At 40.0% G+C, this 18,640-nt stretch overlaps 1 protein-coding gene across 2 annotated transcripts in view; it reads left to right on the forward strand.

The window, feature by feature from the left end:
• Positions 1–17,354, forward strand: part of LOC127787254 (uncharacterized) — a 40,372-nt gene extending 23,018 nt beyond the window's left edge. Inside the window, exons 11-14 of one of the 2 annotated variants that reach the window (XR_008020132.1) lie at positions 15,764–15,841; positions 15,976–16,609; positions 16,776–17,029; positions 17,182–17,354. Coding sequence is in view for 1 of the 2 variants with exons in the window: in XM_052315215.1 (XP_052171175.1) it covers positions 15,764–15,841; positions 15,976–16,609; positions 16,776–16,917 (854 nt within the window). In the remaining variant the exon portion in view is untranslated. Of the gene's footprint in view, positions 1–15,763; positions 15,842–15,975; positions 16,610–16,775 lie in introns of both variants that reach the window. The other variant, XM_052315215.1, reaches the window with a different exon arrangement.
• The last annotated feature ends 1,286 nt before the right edge of the window (positions 17,355–18,640 follow it).

Consider the following 18,640-nt stretch of genomic DNA (forward strand, 5'->3'; position numbering starts at 1 on the left):
TAAGAGGGAATTACAGAATATTCATTAACTCCATTCATGCCCTTAACGCAGGCTGTGGCTTCAATATATAAGCTCACATTTGCAACCTCCTTAGCTACAAGACAAGGCATTGTAATTGCCTTAACTATAGGACAAAAGGGGAAAAATAACCCTAACATAAATAGAAATTCAAAAAAACAGAAAACCAAAATTACAAATACTACCATTGGAATGTGACACCTAGCCAAAGCCCCTTTGCGTCCCCTATCCTTCTTGTTAAAAAGAAAGATGGCTCCTGATGTTTTTGCATTGACTACCGAAAACTTAATGCCCTTACCGTGAAAACAAATTCCCTATACCTTTGATTGAGGACCTATTAGATGAACTTAAAGGGGCTTCCATGTTCTCCAAGCTAAACCTACGTGCATGGTACCACCAAATTAGAATGAACCCTGTAGATATTCCAAAGATAGCCTTTATAACCCATAAGGGCTTATATGAGTTTAAGGTGATGCCCTTTGAGCTCACCAATACTCCAGCCACTTTCTAGGCCCTTATGAACCACTTGTTTGCCCCTTATCTAAGGAAATTCCTATTTGTTTTCTTTGATGACATTTTGGTTTATAGCCCTGATTTGTAACAACACCTATCCCACCTTACCTTTGAGATCCTTAAAACCAATCAGTTATATGTGAAGCTCTCCAAGTTACCTTTCCAACGGAAGAGGTGGAATATTTAGGGCATATAATTTTGGGTAAAGGAGTTAGCATAGGCCCGAAGAAAATATTAGCCATGTTGGAATGGCCTAGGCCCTCATCTATCAAGAAATTAAGGGGATTCGTAAGACTGTCCGGACACTATAGAAGGTTCATACAACACTATGGGATAATCAATAAGCCTTTGATTGAGTTACTTAAGAAGGATAACTTTAGGTGGAACCCCCAAGCAGATGCAACCTTCCTTACACTTAAGCAGGCTATGACACAAGCCTCGGTTTTGGCCTTACTTGATTTTTCTAAACCCTTTATGATTGAAATAGATGCCTGTGACAATGAGGTATGAGCGGTATTGTTGTAGGAGGGAAGGCCTATAGCCTATATCAGTCAAGCATTGGCTACTAGGCATTTGGGAATGAGTGCATATGAGAAGGAGCTTCTAGCCATGATAGTGGCTATCGATAAGTGGAGGAAATGGGTGTCCAAATTGTTGGGCCTTGATTACATAATACAATATAGGAAGGGCAAAAAAAAAATGTAGTAGCAGATGCCCTCTCAAGAAGGGAAGAAGTGGGGGCTTGCCAAGCTATCACAGCCGTGGTGCTTGATTGGGTAAAAAACCTAACTGATAGTTATGAGAAATCAGAATGGATCAAGTCCTTGTAGGCTCAATTGGCAGCCAGATCAAATAGTGCATAGGGATACCTTATTTCCAATGGCTTGATTAGATTTAAAGGAAGATTGGTTGTGGGGAATGATAAAGAATTGAAATCTAAGATCCTACAGGCACTTCATAGCTCCCTCTCGGGAGGCCATTCAGGCATCAGAGCAACTAATTACAGGGCAAGGCAGCTGTTTTACTGGCCAGGGCTAAAAAGGGAGGTGATAGACTTTGTTTTAGCTTGCATGACTTGCCAACGTTGCAAGCATGAGCAAGTGGCATATCCTGGATTGTTCCAACCACTTGCTATTCCTAAACAGGCTTGGGAGGAAATCTCCATGGATTTCATTGAGGGACTTCCAAAGTCAGAAGGTAGAGATGTAATCTTGGTAGTGGTTGACACGTTGACAAAGTTTGCTCACTTTATTAGCCTCACCCACCTTTTTACAGCTCAGGAGGTAGGTTGGGTATTCCTAGATTTGGTGGCCAAGATACATGGAATTCCTAAATCCATTGTATCAGATCGAGATAAGGTATTCACCAGTCATTTTTTGTAGGAACTATTTAGGAACCTAGGGGTATGGCATATCACCCGGAGACAGATGGGTAGACCGAGAGGGTAAACCAGTGCCTAAAATTTAAGTTTTCTGCTTTGTTATTGTTGTTGCTAGTTACTGTTTGTTGCTGTAATTCCTTATGTAGAATAACCTTTATTTTCTGTTGTAAGTTCTAGAAGGAGGTGGTTCTGTCATGTGTAGAAAGGGGCAGAGAATCTCAAGTTTGTTATGAGAGCAGGCCTCACCTGGCAGGGGAATCTTTCCTCCCAGGCGCTGAGAATATATTTGCCTACCCTCAACAAGAGAAAGGCATGAATGGAAAATCAGACTTCTTATTGTTCTCCCCTCCAAATTCTCAGTTCTCTCTCTTTCTCTATATTCTCCCTTCTGTTCTTCTTTCTGGATTGCTCCCATTCTTCTCTTCTCTCTGTTACCGCTTCTTGTTCGCGTGTTAAGCTCTCCTAATTCATATTGGAATTGGGAGAAAGCATATTGTTAGGCCAAGCCGTGACAATTCACCAGTCATTTTTTGTAGGAACTATTCAGGAACCTAGGGGTATGGTTACATATGTCAACCGCATATCACCCGGAGACAGATGGGTAGACCGAGAGGGTAAACTAGTGGTTGGAATCCTATTTGTGATGTATGTGTTTTGCAAGGCCCAAGTGCTGGAATAGATGGTTGTCCCTAGCTCAATCAAGAAGACTCTATTTGAAGCCTTGTTCGGGTATAGAACTCCCACACTGCCAGTAGTGATGGACTACCCTGAAGCTCAGACAACTGCAGGGGACTATCTAAAAAGTAGATAGGAGATGCTAACCCTACTCAAGAAAGATCTGACTACAGCTTGGAACATAATGAAGCAGAATGCAAACCATAGGAGAAGTGACCAGAGTTTCAATGTGGGAGATCAGGTGTTTTTGAAGGTAAAAAGGTTCCTGCAACATTCCTTCTTTGCAACACCCCCATCTAAGCTGAGTCCAAAATATTTGGGACCCTTCCCCATAATGGAAAAGGTGGGCAAGGTGGCCTACAAACTACAATTACCTGCAGGAGTAGAGAGCCACCGTGTTCCATGTATCTCTCCTAAAGAAGTCTGTGGAGCCTATTGCTATCATCAGCCCTGACCTACTGCTAGTGGATGAAGATGTCGAAGTGGAAGTAGAACCACAAGCCATTGTGTATAAAAGGGTGATTCATCCGAGGCCCCTTCCCCTCGCTCAAGTCCTGGTGCAGTGGAGCCACTTGCACCCAGATAACACAACATGGGAATATCTACCACAGCTGCTGAAGCAATTCCCATGAGCTGCCCAAATACTTACCTTCCTTGGGGACAAGGAAGATTTTAAGGGGAGGGGATTGTCATGAGCCTGAGGGCATTTCTGTAATAAATCCTATAGGTGCATTAGTCATTGTACTAAGCGGTTACCACTTTAGCTACTTGTACCTATTCTATTACACCTAACAAACCGAGGGTAATAGCCTATAAAAGGCCTTGTAAGGAGGACGGGAATCATGAATGAAGAGATTGGTTCTTTCCCTCTCTTTTCTCTCTCTAATTCTCCCTCCTATTTCAAATTCTCCCTCCATTTTCTTCCCTGTTCTACAATTCTCTCTCAGATTTGAGGCTTGACATCAGTCACTATCTTCTCCAAAAGCTGCTGCTGCATATCTTCCCTGTCATCAGTGGCCTGCAGCAATGAAAGATGTGCCATTTGCTCCAGTTTATATTTCAGCAACCTCTGCAGCCTTTTTCCTGTCATCATCTTGCAAGAGCCTGCTTCTAGGCTTCCAACCAGTGTTATTGACTTCCCATCCTTAGTAATGGTAACCTCTAGCTTGTTGAAATCAAAGCTGATTGTACTAATAGTCTGCATCCAATCAACTCCCAACACATCATCATATCCCCAACTTAAGCAATCTCAAATCAGTCACAAACATTTCTCCTTGCATCTCCCATCGAAAAGTTTCACAAGCAGACCTACTAATCATCTTCTCCCCATTTAAAACAAGTTTTCAAAAAAAAATAAAAAATCTTCTCTCCATTTGCCAGTCACTGTCAATGGTTGTGTGCTGATCACCTTGCACCCTTTTGGCCAGCTTCTCATCTAAAAACTGTGGGTGCTTCCATTGTCAATTATCAGCGTAAGTCTATGACTTTGAACCTTCCCTTCCACTTTTATGGTCCTCCTATTAACCAATCCTTGCAAGGCATGCAATGAAATCACACCATTACTCGATCCATCCACTTCTTCTTCTTCTTGAATTTCTTCTATTTCCTCTGTTTCTTCATTCCCTTCCAACATTAACAATTGCTTCTGGCACTGATGTCCCGATGCATATTTTTCTCCAAAGGTAAAACATTGGCCTGCTTGTCTCCTCTGCTCCATAATTCCAGATTTTCCTCCTATGGGCTGATTCGAGTTTACCATAGATTGTATAGTAGGTACCCTATAGTTTTGGCCCATCGTCACCATGTCCTTCCCTACTTCTCTATTCATCGACTGATCTTGGCTGTAACATTTTGACAGTTGAACTCAATTCTTCGTTCAAGCCGCTGATGAACTTGAAACAAAGTAAGCCTTGCTTAATCTAGGATTTAAATTGATCATTAAGGACTTGAGTTCCTCAAATTTTACTTGATATTGTTGGATAGTGCCCTATTTTCTTAACTTATTAAATTCCTCCATTGCATCAACCAAGTTTCGATCACCAAATCTAGCACAAAATCCATCCATTTGCTATTTGTTCGTAACCTACTCCAACCTTGAAACCAAGACTCTGCCACATCATTCAAATATGCCGAAGCTAGCACCACTTTCTATTGCTTCTATACATGATACAACGAAAACAACCTCTCACAACCCCTTATCCACCGTCGTGGATTTTGGCCCTCAAACATCGGGAGATCGAGCTTAAGCATAGGGAATTGAGGCTGAGTTGACGTAGCCTGTATCCTTGGTCTTTTCCCATAGCTCGCTCTTGAAATATCTCTCCACTGGCAACAGACTCTACTTCAAAATCTAGAGACTTTGCTGCTCTAGGGCTGGTTCAAATGTAGGAAGGATTGGGTCAGACCTTTCCATGGGGGGAAAGTCTAGAGATATCTTGATTGGATTCTACCCCGTAAACATTACCGTGAAATTTTGTATCTGTTTTTGAATTTGGTTCCCGACTTCGTCATATAAACTGCCTATTTTAGCATGTAAACCCCCTGTTTGCGCGAAATTGGTTGCCGAACTCAGTGCATAGTATTAGTACCCCAACTTCTGTGCTAATTTGATCGTTGATGTCCGCCCGCATATGTCTGATTGCATTGTTGAACTTCTTGTCCATCGCTTCTTCCATTTACTCGACCTCTGCACGAATTTGGCTGCTGATATCTGCATGCATCTGGCCAATCGCACCATCCATTGACTCGACTAAATTCTGCAATTCTGACACAGAGGTGTTCACTTGCAACAATTGCGACTCCATCTGCTTCATCTGCATACCATCAGCCATGGCTATATCTCACAAGGAACATCTTGAGTCTGTCACTTAGGTTTGACCCAAACGTTCGTCTACATTCATAATTGCTGGCGACTTGAACAACGTCAATCGTAGTACAACAAAAGCAGAGTTCACCGACTTGCTTCTCTGAGAAAATCGAGTACGTTGGAATTCCAAATCGAGGAACGTTCGGCTTTGATACCAAATTGTTAGGCCTTTTTGGGCTTGGCTCATCAATTTCATGGAGCCAAAAATAGGGAGAACCTATTTGTTCTGTAAGATAGCCAAAGAAGCATGGGAACCTATCTATTATGTTATGTTCTCTACTTAGATATGGAGAACACGACTCAATGCTTTGAAGTTAGATCAGCTACACTCGCCAAGGTAAGCACTCAATAACCGATTACTATAATATGTTAATTGGAAGTGTACTGCAGATGAAGTTAAATACACTAAGATGGTGGAAAAAGAACGGGTATTTGATTTTCTTCATGACCTTAATTCTGACTTGGATGAAGTCAGAGGGAGGTAGTTGGGAACCAAGCCATTCCCATCCATCCGGGAAGCATTTACAGAAGTGAGAAGAGAGGAAAGTCGAGAGAAGGTAATGCTTAAGTCATTGCCCATACATGAAAATAACACTCAAGGTTCAACCCTTGTTGTTTCAAAACTAAGGACATCACCAACACGAGGAGACCCACTAAAAGAGAAACAATGGTGTGATCACTGTCATAAGCCTTATCACACTAGAGACACTTGTTGGAAAATTCATGGGAAACTAGCAAATTGGAAAGGAAAGAGTCAAAAGAAAACTCAAACAGCCTATGCAGTAGATGTTAAAGAAGGTAAAATGACTAAGTTTACCTTAATAGCGGATCAATTGGAGCTCCTACAAAGTACTGAACCAGACAAGGATTACTAAATCACCTGATTTGGTTGAATCCCCAAAACTAACCGTTTCACTTGCTAAACAAGGTATTTTCCATTAGTGCTATTCTAAAATATTATCTACAAATGTTTGAATTGTGGATATAGGAGCCTCAAAGCATATGACTGGTTCATTGCAAGGATTATCTGACTATAAAAGGTGTGATAAAACTATAACTGTGACTATGGTAGATGGTACTATCTCTTATGCTAAAGGAGAGGGATCAATATATATAGCTGGTTTACATTTGAAATCTGTCTTATATGTGCTTAAATTGAAATGTAATCTATTGTCAATCAACAAGATCACAAAGGATATAAACTGTAAAGTGATATTTTCTTCAACTCATTGTGTGTTTCAGGACCTAATTTCGGAGAAGATGATTGGCAATGCTGAGGGAAAAGAAGGCATGTATTATGTTAATGGAGTTGCTGGTACTCCCACTTTATCTAAGTTACATAATACATCCTCATTTTCTACCGTCTCTGAGTCTAATATTCAGTTATGGCACAAACATTTAGGCCATCCAAGTTTTAGATACCTAAAGATCTTGTACCCTCATTTGGTTATCAATAAAGAGAATGAGTGTTTCAGTTGTGAGCAATGTATTCTTGCCAAACAAACAAAAGTTTCACATCCTATTCGCTCTTATTAGCCCACTAAACCATTATATTTAGTACATGGTGATGTATGGGGACCAACAAGAACTCCAAACTTGACTAACACTCGTCGGTTTGTCACCTTTATAGATGATCATATCAGGGTTTGTTGGGTGTTTTTACTAAAGGAAAAATTTGAAGTGTATGCAATGTTTAGATAATTCCATCAAATGATACTCAATTTTTTCAAACATCAATCCATATCCTTCGGTCGGATAATGGAAGAGAATATTTCTCAAATGAGTTTGAAAACTATCTTAGTGAGAATGGGATTGTCCACCAAAATACTTGTCTCTATAACCCACAACAGAATGGAGTGGCTAAGAGAAAGAATAAACACTTTCTTGAAACTGCTCGAACTTTGATGTTTACCAGCTCAGTCCCTACTTCCTATTGGGGAGAAGCTATACTTATTGTTGCCTATTTCATCAATAGACTTCCTACCCGAGTTCTCAATTTCAAAACTCCCTTGAGCACTCTTCTGGCTACCTATCCTCTCCTTACTCGAATGCTTAATTCATTGTTTCCAAATGTCTTTGGGTGTACAACGTTTGTGCATAATTATCACTCCAAATTAGAAGCCAAATCCTTAAAGTGTGTGTTTGTGGGATACTCCCCAACACAATAAGGCTATAAGTGTTATTGTCCTAACACTGGGAAATTTATTGTGTCTTGTGATGTCTCCTTTCTCGAGGATCACTATTTTTATTCTACCATACCTCTGCAGGGGGGATTTCTAGTGCAGAGCAAGGCAAGGATTTTTTTTTTTTGTCCTGAGGCAGTTAGCTTGATTACTCCTACTCTTACTCCTACTCCTAGTTATGTAACTGATCAAGGGGGAGAACAACTAGTCCAAGTTCCTCAAAAATCATCACCTTTGGTTTATTCTCGAAGGCTTATGACCCTAAGTAAGGCCATCCATTGTCTTCGGAGGAAGGGCCGGTACTTGATGAGGATGGAAGACTGGAGCCTGAAGGAGCTAAAATGATAACAGTGCCAATTGAGGAGGAACAAAGGACAGGGATTGCAGGGACATAAAATGCAAAAACCTGTGATTTTGAAATTCCAATATCTTGGAGAAAAGGGAGGAGATCATGCACGAAATATCCGATATCTAATATTTGGTATATTCTTGATTGTCTTCATAGTTCAGTGCATTCACTACAGAGGTTGATGAAATGCAAATTCCTAAAGATATCTATGAGGCATTACAAACACCACACTAAAGAACTATTGTAATGGAGGAAATGAATGCACTGGAGAAGAATGGCACTTGGGAATTGGTGAGATTGCCTAAAGACAAGAAGGTGGTAGGCAGCAAATGGGTGTTTATTGTTAAGTATAAATTTAATTGAAATATTGATAGATACAAGGTAAGGTAAGATTGGTGGCCCAAGGCTTCACCCAAACACATGGATTGGATTATGAATAGACTTTTGCACTAGTTGCAAAACCTAATTCTAAACGTGTCTTGCTATCCCTCGCAACTAATTTGGATTGAGAATTATACCACGTAGACATTAAAAATGCATTCCTCAATGGTGATCTAGAAGAAGAAATCTACACGAGAGTTCTTCCTGGATTTGAGATAGAAGGTAGGAAAGGAAAAGTTTGCAGGTTAAAGAAGTCCTTGTATGGACTTGAACAATCCCCTAGAGCATGGTTTAAATGGTTTAGTACAACTTTAAATTAGCTAAGGTATAAGTCGGGACAGACTGATCATACTTTATTTACTAAACATGTAGTTAATGGCTAGAAAACTATCCTATTAGTGTATGTGGATGATATTATCATTATCGGTGACAATATGCAAGAAATAAAGGCACTTAAATGAAAGTTACAAGAAGTATTTGTCACGACCCCAAGGAACCCCAAGGATATATTAGTAATACATGTCATGTATTTTCCTTACTAGTTACATTAGTTGCATTTTATGTTGTTGTTAGCATCTTCACTTGTAAGCCTATAAATAGGCTTGAGTAGTTAGAGAAAAGGGCTTAATGAATGATTTGAATCTCAATTCCCTCTCTCAATACTCTCCCACGGCTTTTCTCTCTCTCTCTCCCTCAATTCTGTTATGTTCTTCCTTTGCCTCCCTTTCTGCTCTTCCTTCCTGTTAATTCTTATCCAAATTCCTTCCCAGACCCTAGCTAAACCCTAGGGTCATGACATTTGGTATCAGAGCTATCGTTCCTCGGCGATTTTCTTTGTGAGAAATTCCGACGACTATCGACGGTGAATTCTGGCCATTTTGGTTTGACTTTTGAAGCAGAAGCAAACTAGATTATACTCGGCTGTGATCCGGAAGTTTAGCCATTGACCAAGGCGATTCCGTGCAGCAAATTTTGAAGGTTGATTTTCGGAATTTGAAGGCTGTTGCGATCGGAAGCAAAGTTTGGGAATAAGTAGCGATTTCCGACGATGCAAGCTTGAAGTGGACAGTGATTGGGTGGCGAATCCACTGCGGATCTTGATTGGCGTTGGTTGTAAGTAGATAGCGACCAGTTGCAAGCCGGAGTTGAACTCAGATTTGGAAGGCGAAGTCGAGCAAAGCAATTTCCGCTCGGAATTGAAGATGACGTAGGTCGGGAGAGTTCCAACAGTGATCAACGAATTCTGATTGGTTTCTGGCAGCCACAGAAACCAATCGATTCCTTAGAAAGACTACCGCAAAGCGGGATCGTGACAATTTAGCTGCAATAGATCCGATAGTCCTCGGTAGATCAGTGAGGGTCGGAATTGCAGGTAACGCAAGGCGAACGACTCTCGGAACCAGTCTAGGTCACTGCATGTGACCAAGGTGGGAGTAAGGAAGGCTGTTGATTGCAGATCAGTTGCTAGGAGCGAAACAAGGCTAGGCAATTCAGGTAATCCAGAAGCTGAAGACGAAGTAGGTGGTAGCCTCGTGGATGGGAACTCAGCTGTATGGATAGCTGCGATTCAATTGTAATTCCGGCTGCTCTTCGCGGTGAGACTTGGAATTGTTGAAGGTGCAATCAATCAGCTGCATCTCGGTGGCTACTTGGGAGTAAGCGAATCAGGATAAGGCTGATCGAGGCAAATTTGTGAGGTTCCAATGACTGAATTCTGGTGAAGTTGGAAGCTGTGAGTAGGCGAAATTGAAGGCCAAACACAAATTCGATCCTCGATTGTTGAAGTAAGATTGAGGCGAGAAGGAAGCTTAGGTCAGAAGTGAATATTGAGTAATCGCTGCACCTCGGAGTGTGATTCAATTCGAAGAAATTATCAGCTGATTTGATCGAATTGATCGAATTAATCGAGCAGCTCCTTGGCCGCTGATTCTTGTTTGAGTTAATCAAGCAGATCCAGATCCATATCTCAGTGCATTTCGTTTGAGGTGGAATTAGGTTGGCCAAACTTGAAGCTGCTAAGGTTGCGGATTTGGAAGTGATCGATTATTAGTAGGTCTTGGCAATTTATCGAAGCAATTTCAGTGACTGGATTTTCAGTGAATGAATTCCGGTGAATCTGGAGGCCGAACAGATTCAATCAAGCTTCGGAAGTAATTGTGCAACAGAAGTTGTGGTTGTAGAGTTGTACAACGGAAGCGTTGGTTTCAGAAGTTGCGGACAGATTCCCGAAACTGATTAGAAGAGGTTGTCTCCTGAAATTATCCAGAGCTAATAGGTTGTTTGAAGGGTAATTGATTTGGACGCCATCAGCAACAACTAAGGGCGGATTCAGATCTAGCCTTTTGGAATCCAAGGTTGCTGAATTTGAATGGAGGAGGTGGCTGATGGACTATGTGCTGCAACAAGGAAAGGGGAGGTCAGGTGGACTGACTTTGCTAAAGATCTGTGTGACCAATTTGGGGAGAAGAACATGATTGGTGTGATTGAGGAGTTCAACAAGCTTAAGCAGGAAGGATCAGTGACTGAATATCAAGAGAGTTTTGAAAAATTAAGGGCATTGATGTGGAGCTTTCAGCTAGCCTTATCAGAACATTACTTTGTATCAAGATTCATTAATGGTCTTGATGATGCTTTAAAGGCTCAGTGTGAAAATGTTTTGCCCTACTACGGTGGAACAAGGTGGAACAAGCTGCGAAGAAAGCAAGGCTGCAAGAATTGGCACTAGAAGCCATTTGTAGAAAGTATGGACTGCCACCGGAAAGTTATCGTAAGAGCAGCTCGCAAGTTTGTAAAGGACCATATGTAGCTAAAGGAGCTTTGACGGAAAAATCTGGGTTGGAACTACTTAATGACAGTTCTAAGGAAGCTGATACTGAAGTTGTTGAAGGAAAAAATGCAATCGATGAAGACTTAGACCAAAGGAAAAAGCAGGAGGCTGAGGACTTGTACAATACTGCAATTGTTGAGAACAACCATGTGGTTCAAAAGATGAGGGAAAAGAAGGCTGCTGTCACACGGTTTAGAAGTTCGGATATTGGAGAAGGGAAAGTTGACATGGAGGACTAGGAAGTCTCTATTGAAGATAAGGAAGGAGAAGAGGTTGTGAAGAAGGGAGAGGATATGACTACACCAACCTCGGAGTTTGAAGATTACAATGAAAATTTTGTTGAGGGGAACATAACTCTTGCTGTTTTGTTTATTCCTCTTTCAATTGGAGCATTGCAATGTCGAATCAAATTAACAAAGTTGGAATTCCTTTCTATGATTGGAAATGATATGGTTGCAGCTATAACGGATCAATTGGAACCATTCTCAATGGAAATCAGAATGAGGGGGATGGCTGGACTTGCTGTTGCAGCAAGTCATAGTACTGATGTTTTGTAAGAAAAAGACACAAAAAGGCAAAAGAAAAGGAAGATATGAGATAAGCACAAGAAAAGGTGAAGAAGAAACCAGATTGCTAAGGTTGGAATCGGCTGAGGAATGGGGTCAACAACTATCAATTCTTGGGGACAAGAATTGTTTGAAGGGGTGGGGGTTGTCATGACCCCAAGAAACCCCAAGGATATATTAGTAATACATGTCATGTATTTTCCTTATTAGTTACAATAGTTGCATTTTATGTTGTTGTTAGCATCTTCACTTGTAAGCCTATAAATAGGCTTGAGTAGTTAGAGAAAGGGGCTTAATGAATGATTTGAATCTCAATTCGCTCTCTCAATACTCTCCCACAGCTTTTCTCTCTCTCTCTCTCCCTCAATTCTGTTATGTTCTTCCTTTCCCTCCCTTTCTGCTCTTCCTTCCTGTTAATTCTTATCCAAATTCCTTCCTAGACCCTAGCTAACCCCTAGGGTCATGACAGTATTTGAAGTCAAAGACTTAGGATAACTAAGGTATTCTCTAGGAAGAAGTAGTAAAAAGTAAGGAGGGAATTTTTATCTCCCAGAGCAAATATACATTGGATCTACTGAAAGAGACATGCAAGCTTGGCTGTGTGCCAACTAGCACACCATTGGAACCCAACTGGAAGGCTAAAGATGATGGCACAAAAAATCCATTAGAAAAAGGAAGATACCAAAGGTTAGTGGGAAAATTAATCTATTTATCTCTCACACGACCTGACATAACATATGCAGTAAGTGTAGCGAGCTAATTTATGCATTCACCCACTAGCAAACATCTTAAGGCTTTTTGTCATATTCTGAGGTACCTTAAGGGAACTCCTGGAAAAGGGTTGATGTTTAGAAAGAATGAAGATTGAGGAATAAAGGGCTTTGTGGATGCTGATTGGGCTAGATCTATAGAGGATAGTAGATCTACATTCGGATATTGCACTAAAGTATGGGGTAATCTTGTTACATAAAGAAGCAAGAAACAAAGTGTGGTGGCTAGAAGTAGTGCTGAAGTAGAATACCAATCTATAGCTCAAGGTATATGTGAGATAATATGGCTCAGGAAGCTAATGGAAGATCTATAGATGCCTATAACTATTCCTATAAGTTATATTGTGATAGTAAATCAGCCATAAGTATAGTAAATCAACCATAAATATAGTGAATAACCCAATCCAACATGATCGGATGAAATATGCAAGAATTGATTGACATTTCATTAAATAGGAAATTGAAGATGGTGGAGTCAACCTTACATATATTCCTACTAGTTTACAAGAAGATGATATTCTTACTAAGGCCATGACTAAACAAGGGGTTGAACTAATAAGAAGTAAGTTGGGAATGACAAATATATATTCATCAGTTTGAGAGGGAGTGTTGAGAAAGAAATTATGGTTGAAAAAAAGCAGATTGGGATTGTGGATTAAATTATGATAAGAGCACTTGGTTGAATATGTGATAAGAAGAGGTTGAAATTAAAAGGAGACAAGAAGTTACAGATGTTCCATAAAGATAGGGGGAAAACTACTTTTCAACTTTAAATCCTATCTTATATGTTGCACTGTATTTTTAAATTTGTTTTTTGAATTCCTAGATTCTAGGAGAAAGCTGAGTGTTGCTCATGTATATATATTCAGTAGACGATCAATTGCAAAGGTGTGATTGAATTCATTTCTACTCGCCCCCATTTCACTTAGATCATTTCTATCTAAGTGTCTAAATTGTTCAATTTTCCTCTGCTGAAATCAACACCAACTTTTCACTAAAACATTCCAGTTTTAATTAAAAGAGTAACTCATCTTTGTACAGACTTTTAGATACATGTAAATTTTCTTAGTTTTGGTCCCTTTTTTTAACTACTGCAAGAATTGGAGAAGACTGGTAGATTGCTAGAAATACTCACAATCAAATGTAATGGTGTGCACAACGTGACAATAATGGGTCTCGACCTCTTCCTGTCTTGAAATCAAAGTGTTTGCCCACAATTTGCTTCCTCTGAACCAGCCATTTCCTTGTTCTCTCTCCTGTGGACGCCATCCTTTCTTTTCTGTTTCCTTGGTTTTTGTCACTTTTGACATTTATAAATCATATATCCTATTTCTAGATTAGTTCTAAGGGATAATCTGTTTTAGATTCTATTCTGTTTTTTTGAGAAGCAGGAACTAGTCGTGTCCCCTATGGGTAACAGCTTTGTGTTTGACAAGTAAAAGGTCAGTGGTAATATATGAAATTTTGGGACATGGTTTGACAGATATTTAGGACATGCTTCTTGGTGATGATTTTATGGGCTGTTGCATTGCTGGTTTAAACATGGGTTGTGATTTATTGTTTCATTTTCTTCATTTTACTGTGCATAATGTGACTTGGTTCCATAAGAATGGTATTGAAATGGTGAACTTTTAACTGAAATTCAATTCATTTATTGTGAGATTGATATCATAGTTTCTAACTTTTTTCATCTCAAAAGGTAAAATTCAAAGAGTTGCTGAAACTTTATACCAATTTTCTTTGTGAGTAGTAGTGAATTATCTTGCACACACTGTTCCCTGTACACGTTACTAGCCAAAATGGTTGAAGTAAACATCACATGAATCTTGTAGATGTCTTAAATTTAAATCTTCATTTGAATAATCTATGTTGCAAAATTTAATGTTAGCTTTTGAATTTGCCAGAAACTATGCCTCCAAGCTGCAAGAACATTTGTTCATTAACTGGAATTTTATCTGTGATTGCATTAATGGCTCAGATGATTTTAACTTCCCAAGAAGATAGGATAATACTGTGCTGCTCTTCTGCTTACTTCTGTGTATTATGAGGGCAAAATGTTTCAATGCTATACCAATGAACTCATAGTCTTCATGTGTACTCACTTCTCCTTCCTGTTCTGGAACCTCAACTTAGTGTCTTTCTAAACCTTCAATAGCTGGAAAATTGCATTGAATAAGTCTTGCTGCTTTTTTCCCCCCTGCTCTTCATGTGATCAATTTGAAAGCAAGGGTTTACTTAGCTTTTATTGGGGGAATCTGTATGGCATGGGTGGAGCTAAGTAGAGACAACACAAGCACACAAGGGTGGGTCCACTAAACTTCCTCTTCCGGGAAATTGCTAACTAGAAGAGAGCTCGTGGCATCCTTGTATGCGTGTATCAGTCCTTGCTCTTGACTGATGTGGGATGCTTTAGCCAATCTCTTTTTGTCGTGAAGTAGTGAAGATAATGGGGCATTGGAAAAAGCACATGGCATAGGTCGAGCCAAGTAGACACTACATAAGCACGTATGGATGGATACACTGAACGCCCACTTCCAGTCAGTTGCTTACCAAAGGGAGCCCATAACACCTTTGTATGCATACAGAAGTCCCCGACTCTTGGCCGATGTGGGATGACCTAGTCATTCTATTTTTGCCAATGATAATGGGGAAGGGGAAATTCAGATGGCATAAGCAGAGTTGAATAGAAACCACATATGGATGGGCCCGCCAAACTTCCACTTCTTAGCAATTACTGACAAGAAGGGACCCCATGGCACCCTTATACCACATTCTTGGCTGATGTCTTTGTGGATTTTTGGTTTTAATATAGTTTATCATTTGCTTTTAATGACGTTGGGGGTGCATTATCTGTTTTTTATGTCTATCTGAGACACTTTTATTGCATGGTAGTCATTTATGTAGCTATTAGAGCAAAATCAAAGGTCATAAATGCCTATCCACCTCACCTCCTTCAACAAATAAACTAAATAAGAAGAAGAAGAAGAATGAAGGAAAGATAACAAAAAGTAAACTTCTTACTGCAATATGGGGTGGGGGGGCGCTTTCTTTTTATATGTCTCTGATACTTTTATGCTTACTACTCAATGCTTTAGCCATTTGAAGTGTAATAAAAAATCATAGATGTACCATCAAACACCTAAAAGACTTGTGTATAGAAACAATTATTCTTTGGTATGCCTGTATGTCCTCAGAGGGTCTCTGTTGCTTAATCTGGTTCATGTACATGAACAGGCAGTGAAGATGCAGTTCAAGAGCATATGATCAACAGGCAGTTGATGGACAAGCATGCTAAATTTGGTGACAGTAAAGGTATTGAGTTCACTTGTGGAAATTGCATATTTCATTAATCATATTGTAATTTTGTCAACTTAGATGGTAATAAATACCTTCGTATGACTCATATTACTGGAATTTCATTAATGTTTGCAATGATGAACTAAAAGATGCAAAGCTCAAAGGAAGAGAAGGAAAGTTGGTAAAGATCAGAAAAATTAACTCAGATAACTCTGACATGAACCCTAAAGTTGGCGAAGGGAATGTGGCCAATGGATATGAATCTGTTTCTCCAGTGAAGCCACGTGTTTCACTGGGTAAAAGAACCTTTGAAGACAGTACAGTTGCTGTGGGGACTGCAACTGAAGGCCGTGGAAGAAGCGGTGGTCAGCCGTCTCTAAGGAATAACGTGAAAGCTAGGCCAGAAGTATTTACTGATGGCAGTGGTGATACGGGTTGCATGCCTCTGGGCTCACCTCCTTTACAAAGGGATTCTAAACCTTTGCTTAAGCTCAAGTTCAAGAATCCTTACCATGAGAATCATAGTTCTTGGACTTCTCAGGGTGAAGACGAGAAGAGTTCTGTTAAGGGCCAAAGGTCCAAAAGAAAGAGACCGGGATCCTCGGTGGAAAATGCTGCAGCAGCCAGAGAGGATCAAGATACCAGAGAGGATCAAGATACCTCACAGCGGTACAAAGACAATACTATGGATGAAATCATGGACGCTAATTGGATACTGCAGAAGTTAGGGAAAGATGCAATTGGAAAGAGAGTGGAAGTTCATCAGCCATCTGATAATTCCTGGTGAGTTTCCAATTTGAAAAGTCTCAATGGAGAAGTATATTAAAGTGCTTATACCATGCATTTATTTTTTTCCAGTAATTAGTAGAAAATTGTGCTAATGTAGTAGAAAATGCTTATGCTTGATGGCACTATCTGTGGATTGAAAGATGAAATTATTTTCTACCAGGCACAAGGGAATGGTAAAAGACGTCAGTGAAGGCGCCTCAATCATATCTGTCACTCTAGATGACGGGAGTACCAGGAACTTAGAACTCGGCAAGCAAGGGATTCGATTCGTTTCTCAGAAGCAAAAGCGCCGATTTGCCTAAACCAGAACTCAGTCCTTTCATGGGAAATTCAGAGACCTTCCATTTTATACATGGCATACCGTAAGAAGCAGCACAAGCATTTCCTGCCAGGGGCTTGGTGTTTCATTGCAAGGTATTAGAGCCTTTTTTCCACTTTTTGCTCAAATTGCTGCTAGTTCTGCAGCCTCTCTCTCTCTCTCTCTCTTGCAAAATTGCAGTTAGCTTTATCTTCTGGAAACTGTACTTTGGGTTTATCAATTTAGGGCAATGTTCTGGGGCAGGCAGGTAGCATAAAGATTTTTGCTCAAAATCCCGGGGGCTATCTGGGTTCTGTAAATGCAGCGGCACCCTTTGTTTATGCGTTAGTATATTTGGATATTGACATTGGAAGTATGTCCGGATATTGACATTGAAGTCCTATAAAAGCTGTTAAGAGGTACTCTTTTCTTTTGTTTCTATTTTTTTTTCTGCAGTTATCTATAAGCAGTGCTAGTTTAGAAACATTGAAGCACGGAAATGGAAAGATGGTCTGAAACGTTTTTTAGGTTGCTTTTGTAATTTGTGCAACATTTTGGGGGTATTTTGCAAATTATAGAAAATGGCCTGTAACGTATTTCCAGTAACTGATAAAAAAAAAATCTATGAAGATGCAAAATATATTATATATTGTATATATATATGTATACGACAACAAAACGAAGGAAGAATAAGTTGTTTGATGTTTTTAGGGCACAAATCAAGTAGTTGGGTCATAATAAGTTGGGATTTGCATCAATAGGTTATGAGTTCGAATTTTCACCTTGTTTGGTGAGATAAAGTTTTTACTTGTGATTTATCTTATTTGTCAAAATTGAGGACACGAGATCGTACAAGAGCGATAATTTTAAGTGGATTCTACTACAAGGCTAGAAAGGTTCACCGAGAGGTTTACAGAATAGGATCGAAATGACGAAAATACTGTCGCCTAAAATACAAATTTGTAAGGATGTCATTGTACAACTCAGCCTTTGCCTCTCTCCTCTCTCCCTTCTCCCATAACCGCGCTCAAAGCCCTCGCCTTCATCCTTTTTCCTTTCTCCCATGCTCGACCGCCACGCCTCACATCGCCAACCGTCGTTGGATGCAGCGATGGTTAGCGAGGTGACGAGGTGAGGCGAGACATGGCGATTGTGTAGCCATGGGAGAAGGGAGAGAGGAGGGAGCGAGAGCTCTGCGCACGACCATGGGAGAAGGGAGAGAGGAGAGAAACGAAGGTTGGGCGAGGACATTTGGATTTTTTTGATCCCATTCGATAAGACCGTATGGAAGCGCGTTGTGCAATGTAGAATAATTCATATAAAGAACAAGTTACCTGATGCACTCTATCTCTTTTCAGGATTTCCCTTAATTTATATATGTATCTCACACACATATGTATATATTTGTTTGTTTGTTTGTATGTGAGAGGGCCGAGAGGGAGTTTAATCGGGAAGGAGAGGCTATTGCGTGTTTTGGATGGAAAGAATAAAGGAGGAAGAAAACAGAAGGCACTCAAAATCAGGCGAAGGAGAGAGGGGCAGCCACTTTGGCCTTTTTTATAATAATATATATATATATATATCTAATGCATCCACAGCATGGGTTCACTTTGCCGGCGCAATGGTGCACCTGCGTAGCCCATCTCCTCAATTGATTTTTCTTCTTTTTAAACCCATCACCTCTTTTTTAATAATTGATTAATTTTAATAATATATATAATAATTAT

This window comes from Diospyros lotus, chromosome 12 (assembly GCF_014633365.1).
Source record: "Diospyros lotus cultivar Yz01 chromosome 12, ASM1463336v1, whole genome shotgun sequence".
Taxonomy (NCBI): Eukaryota; Viridiplantae; Streptophyta; class Magnoliopsida; order Ericales; family Ebenaceae; genus Diospyros; species Diospyros lotus.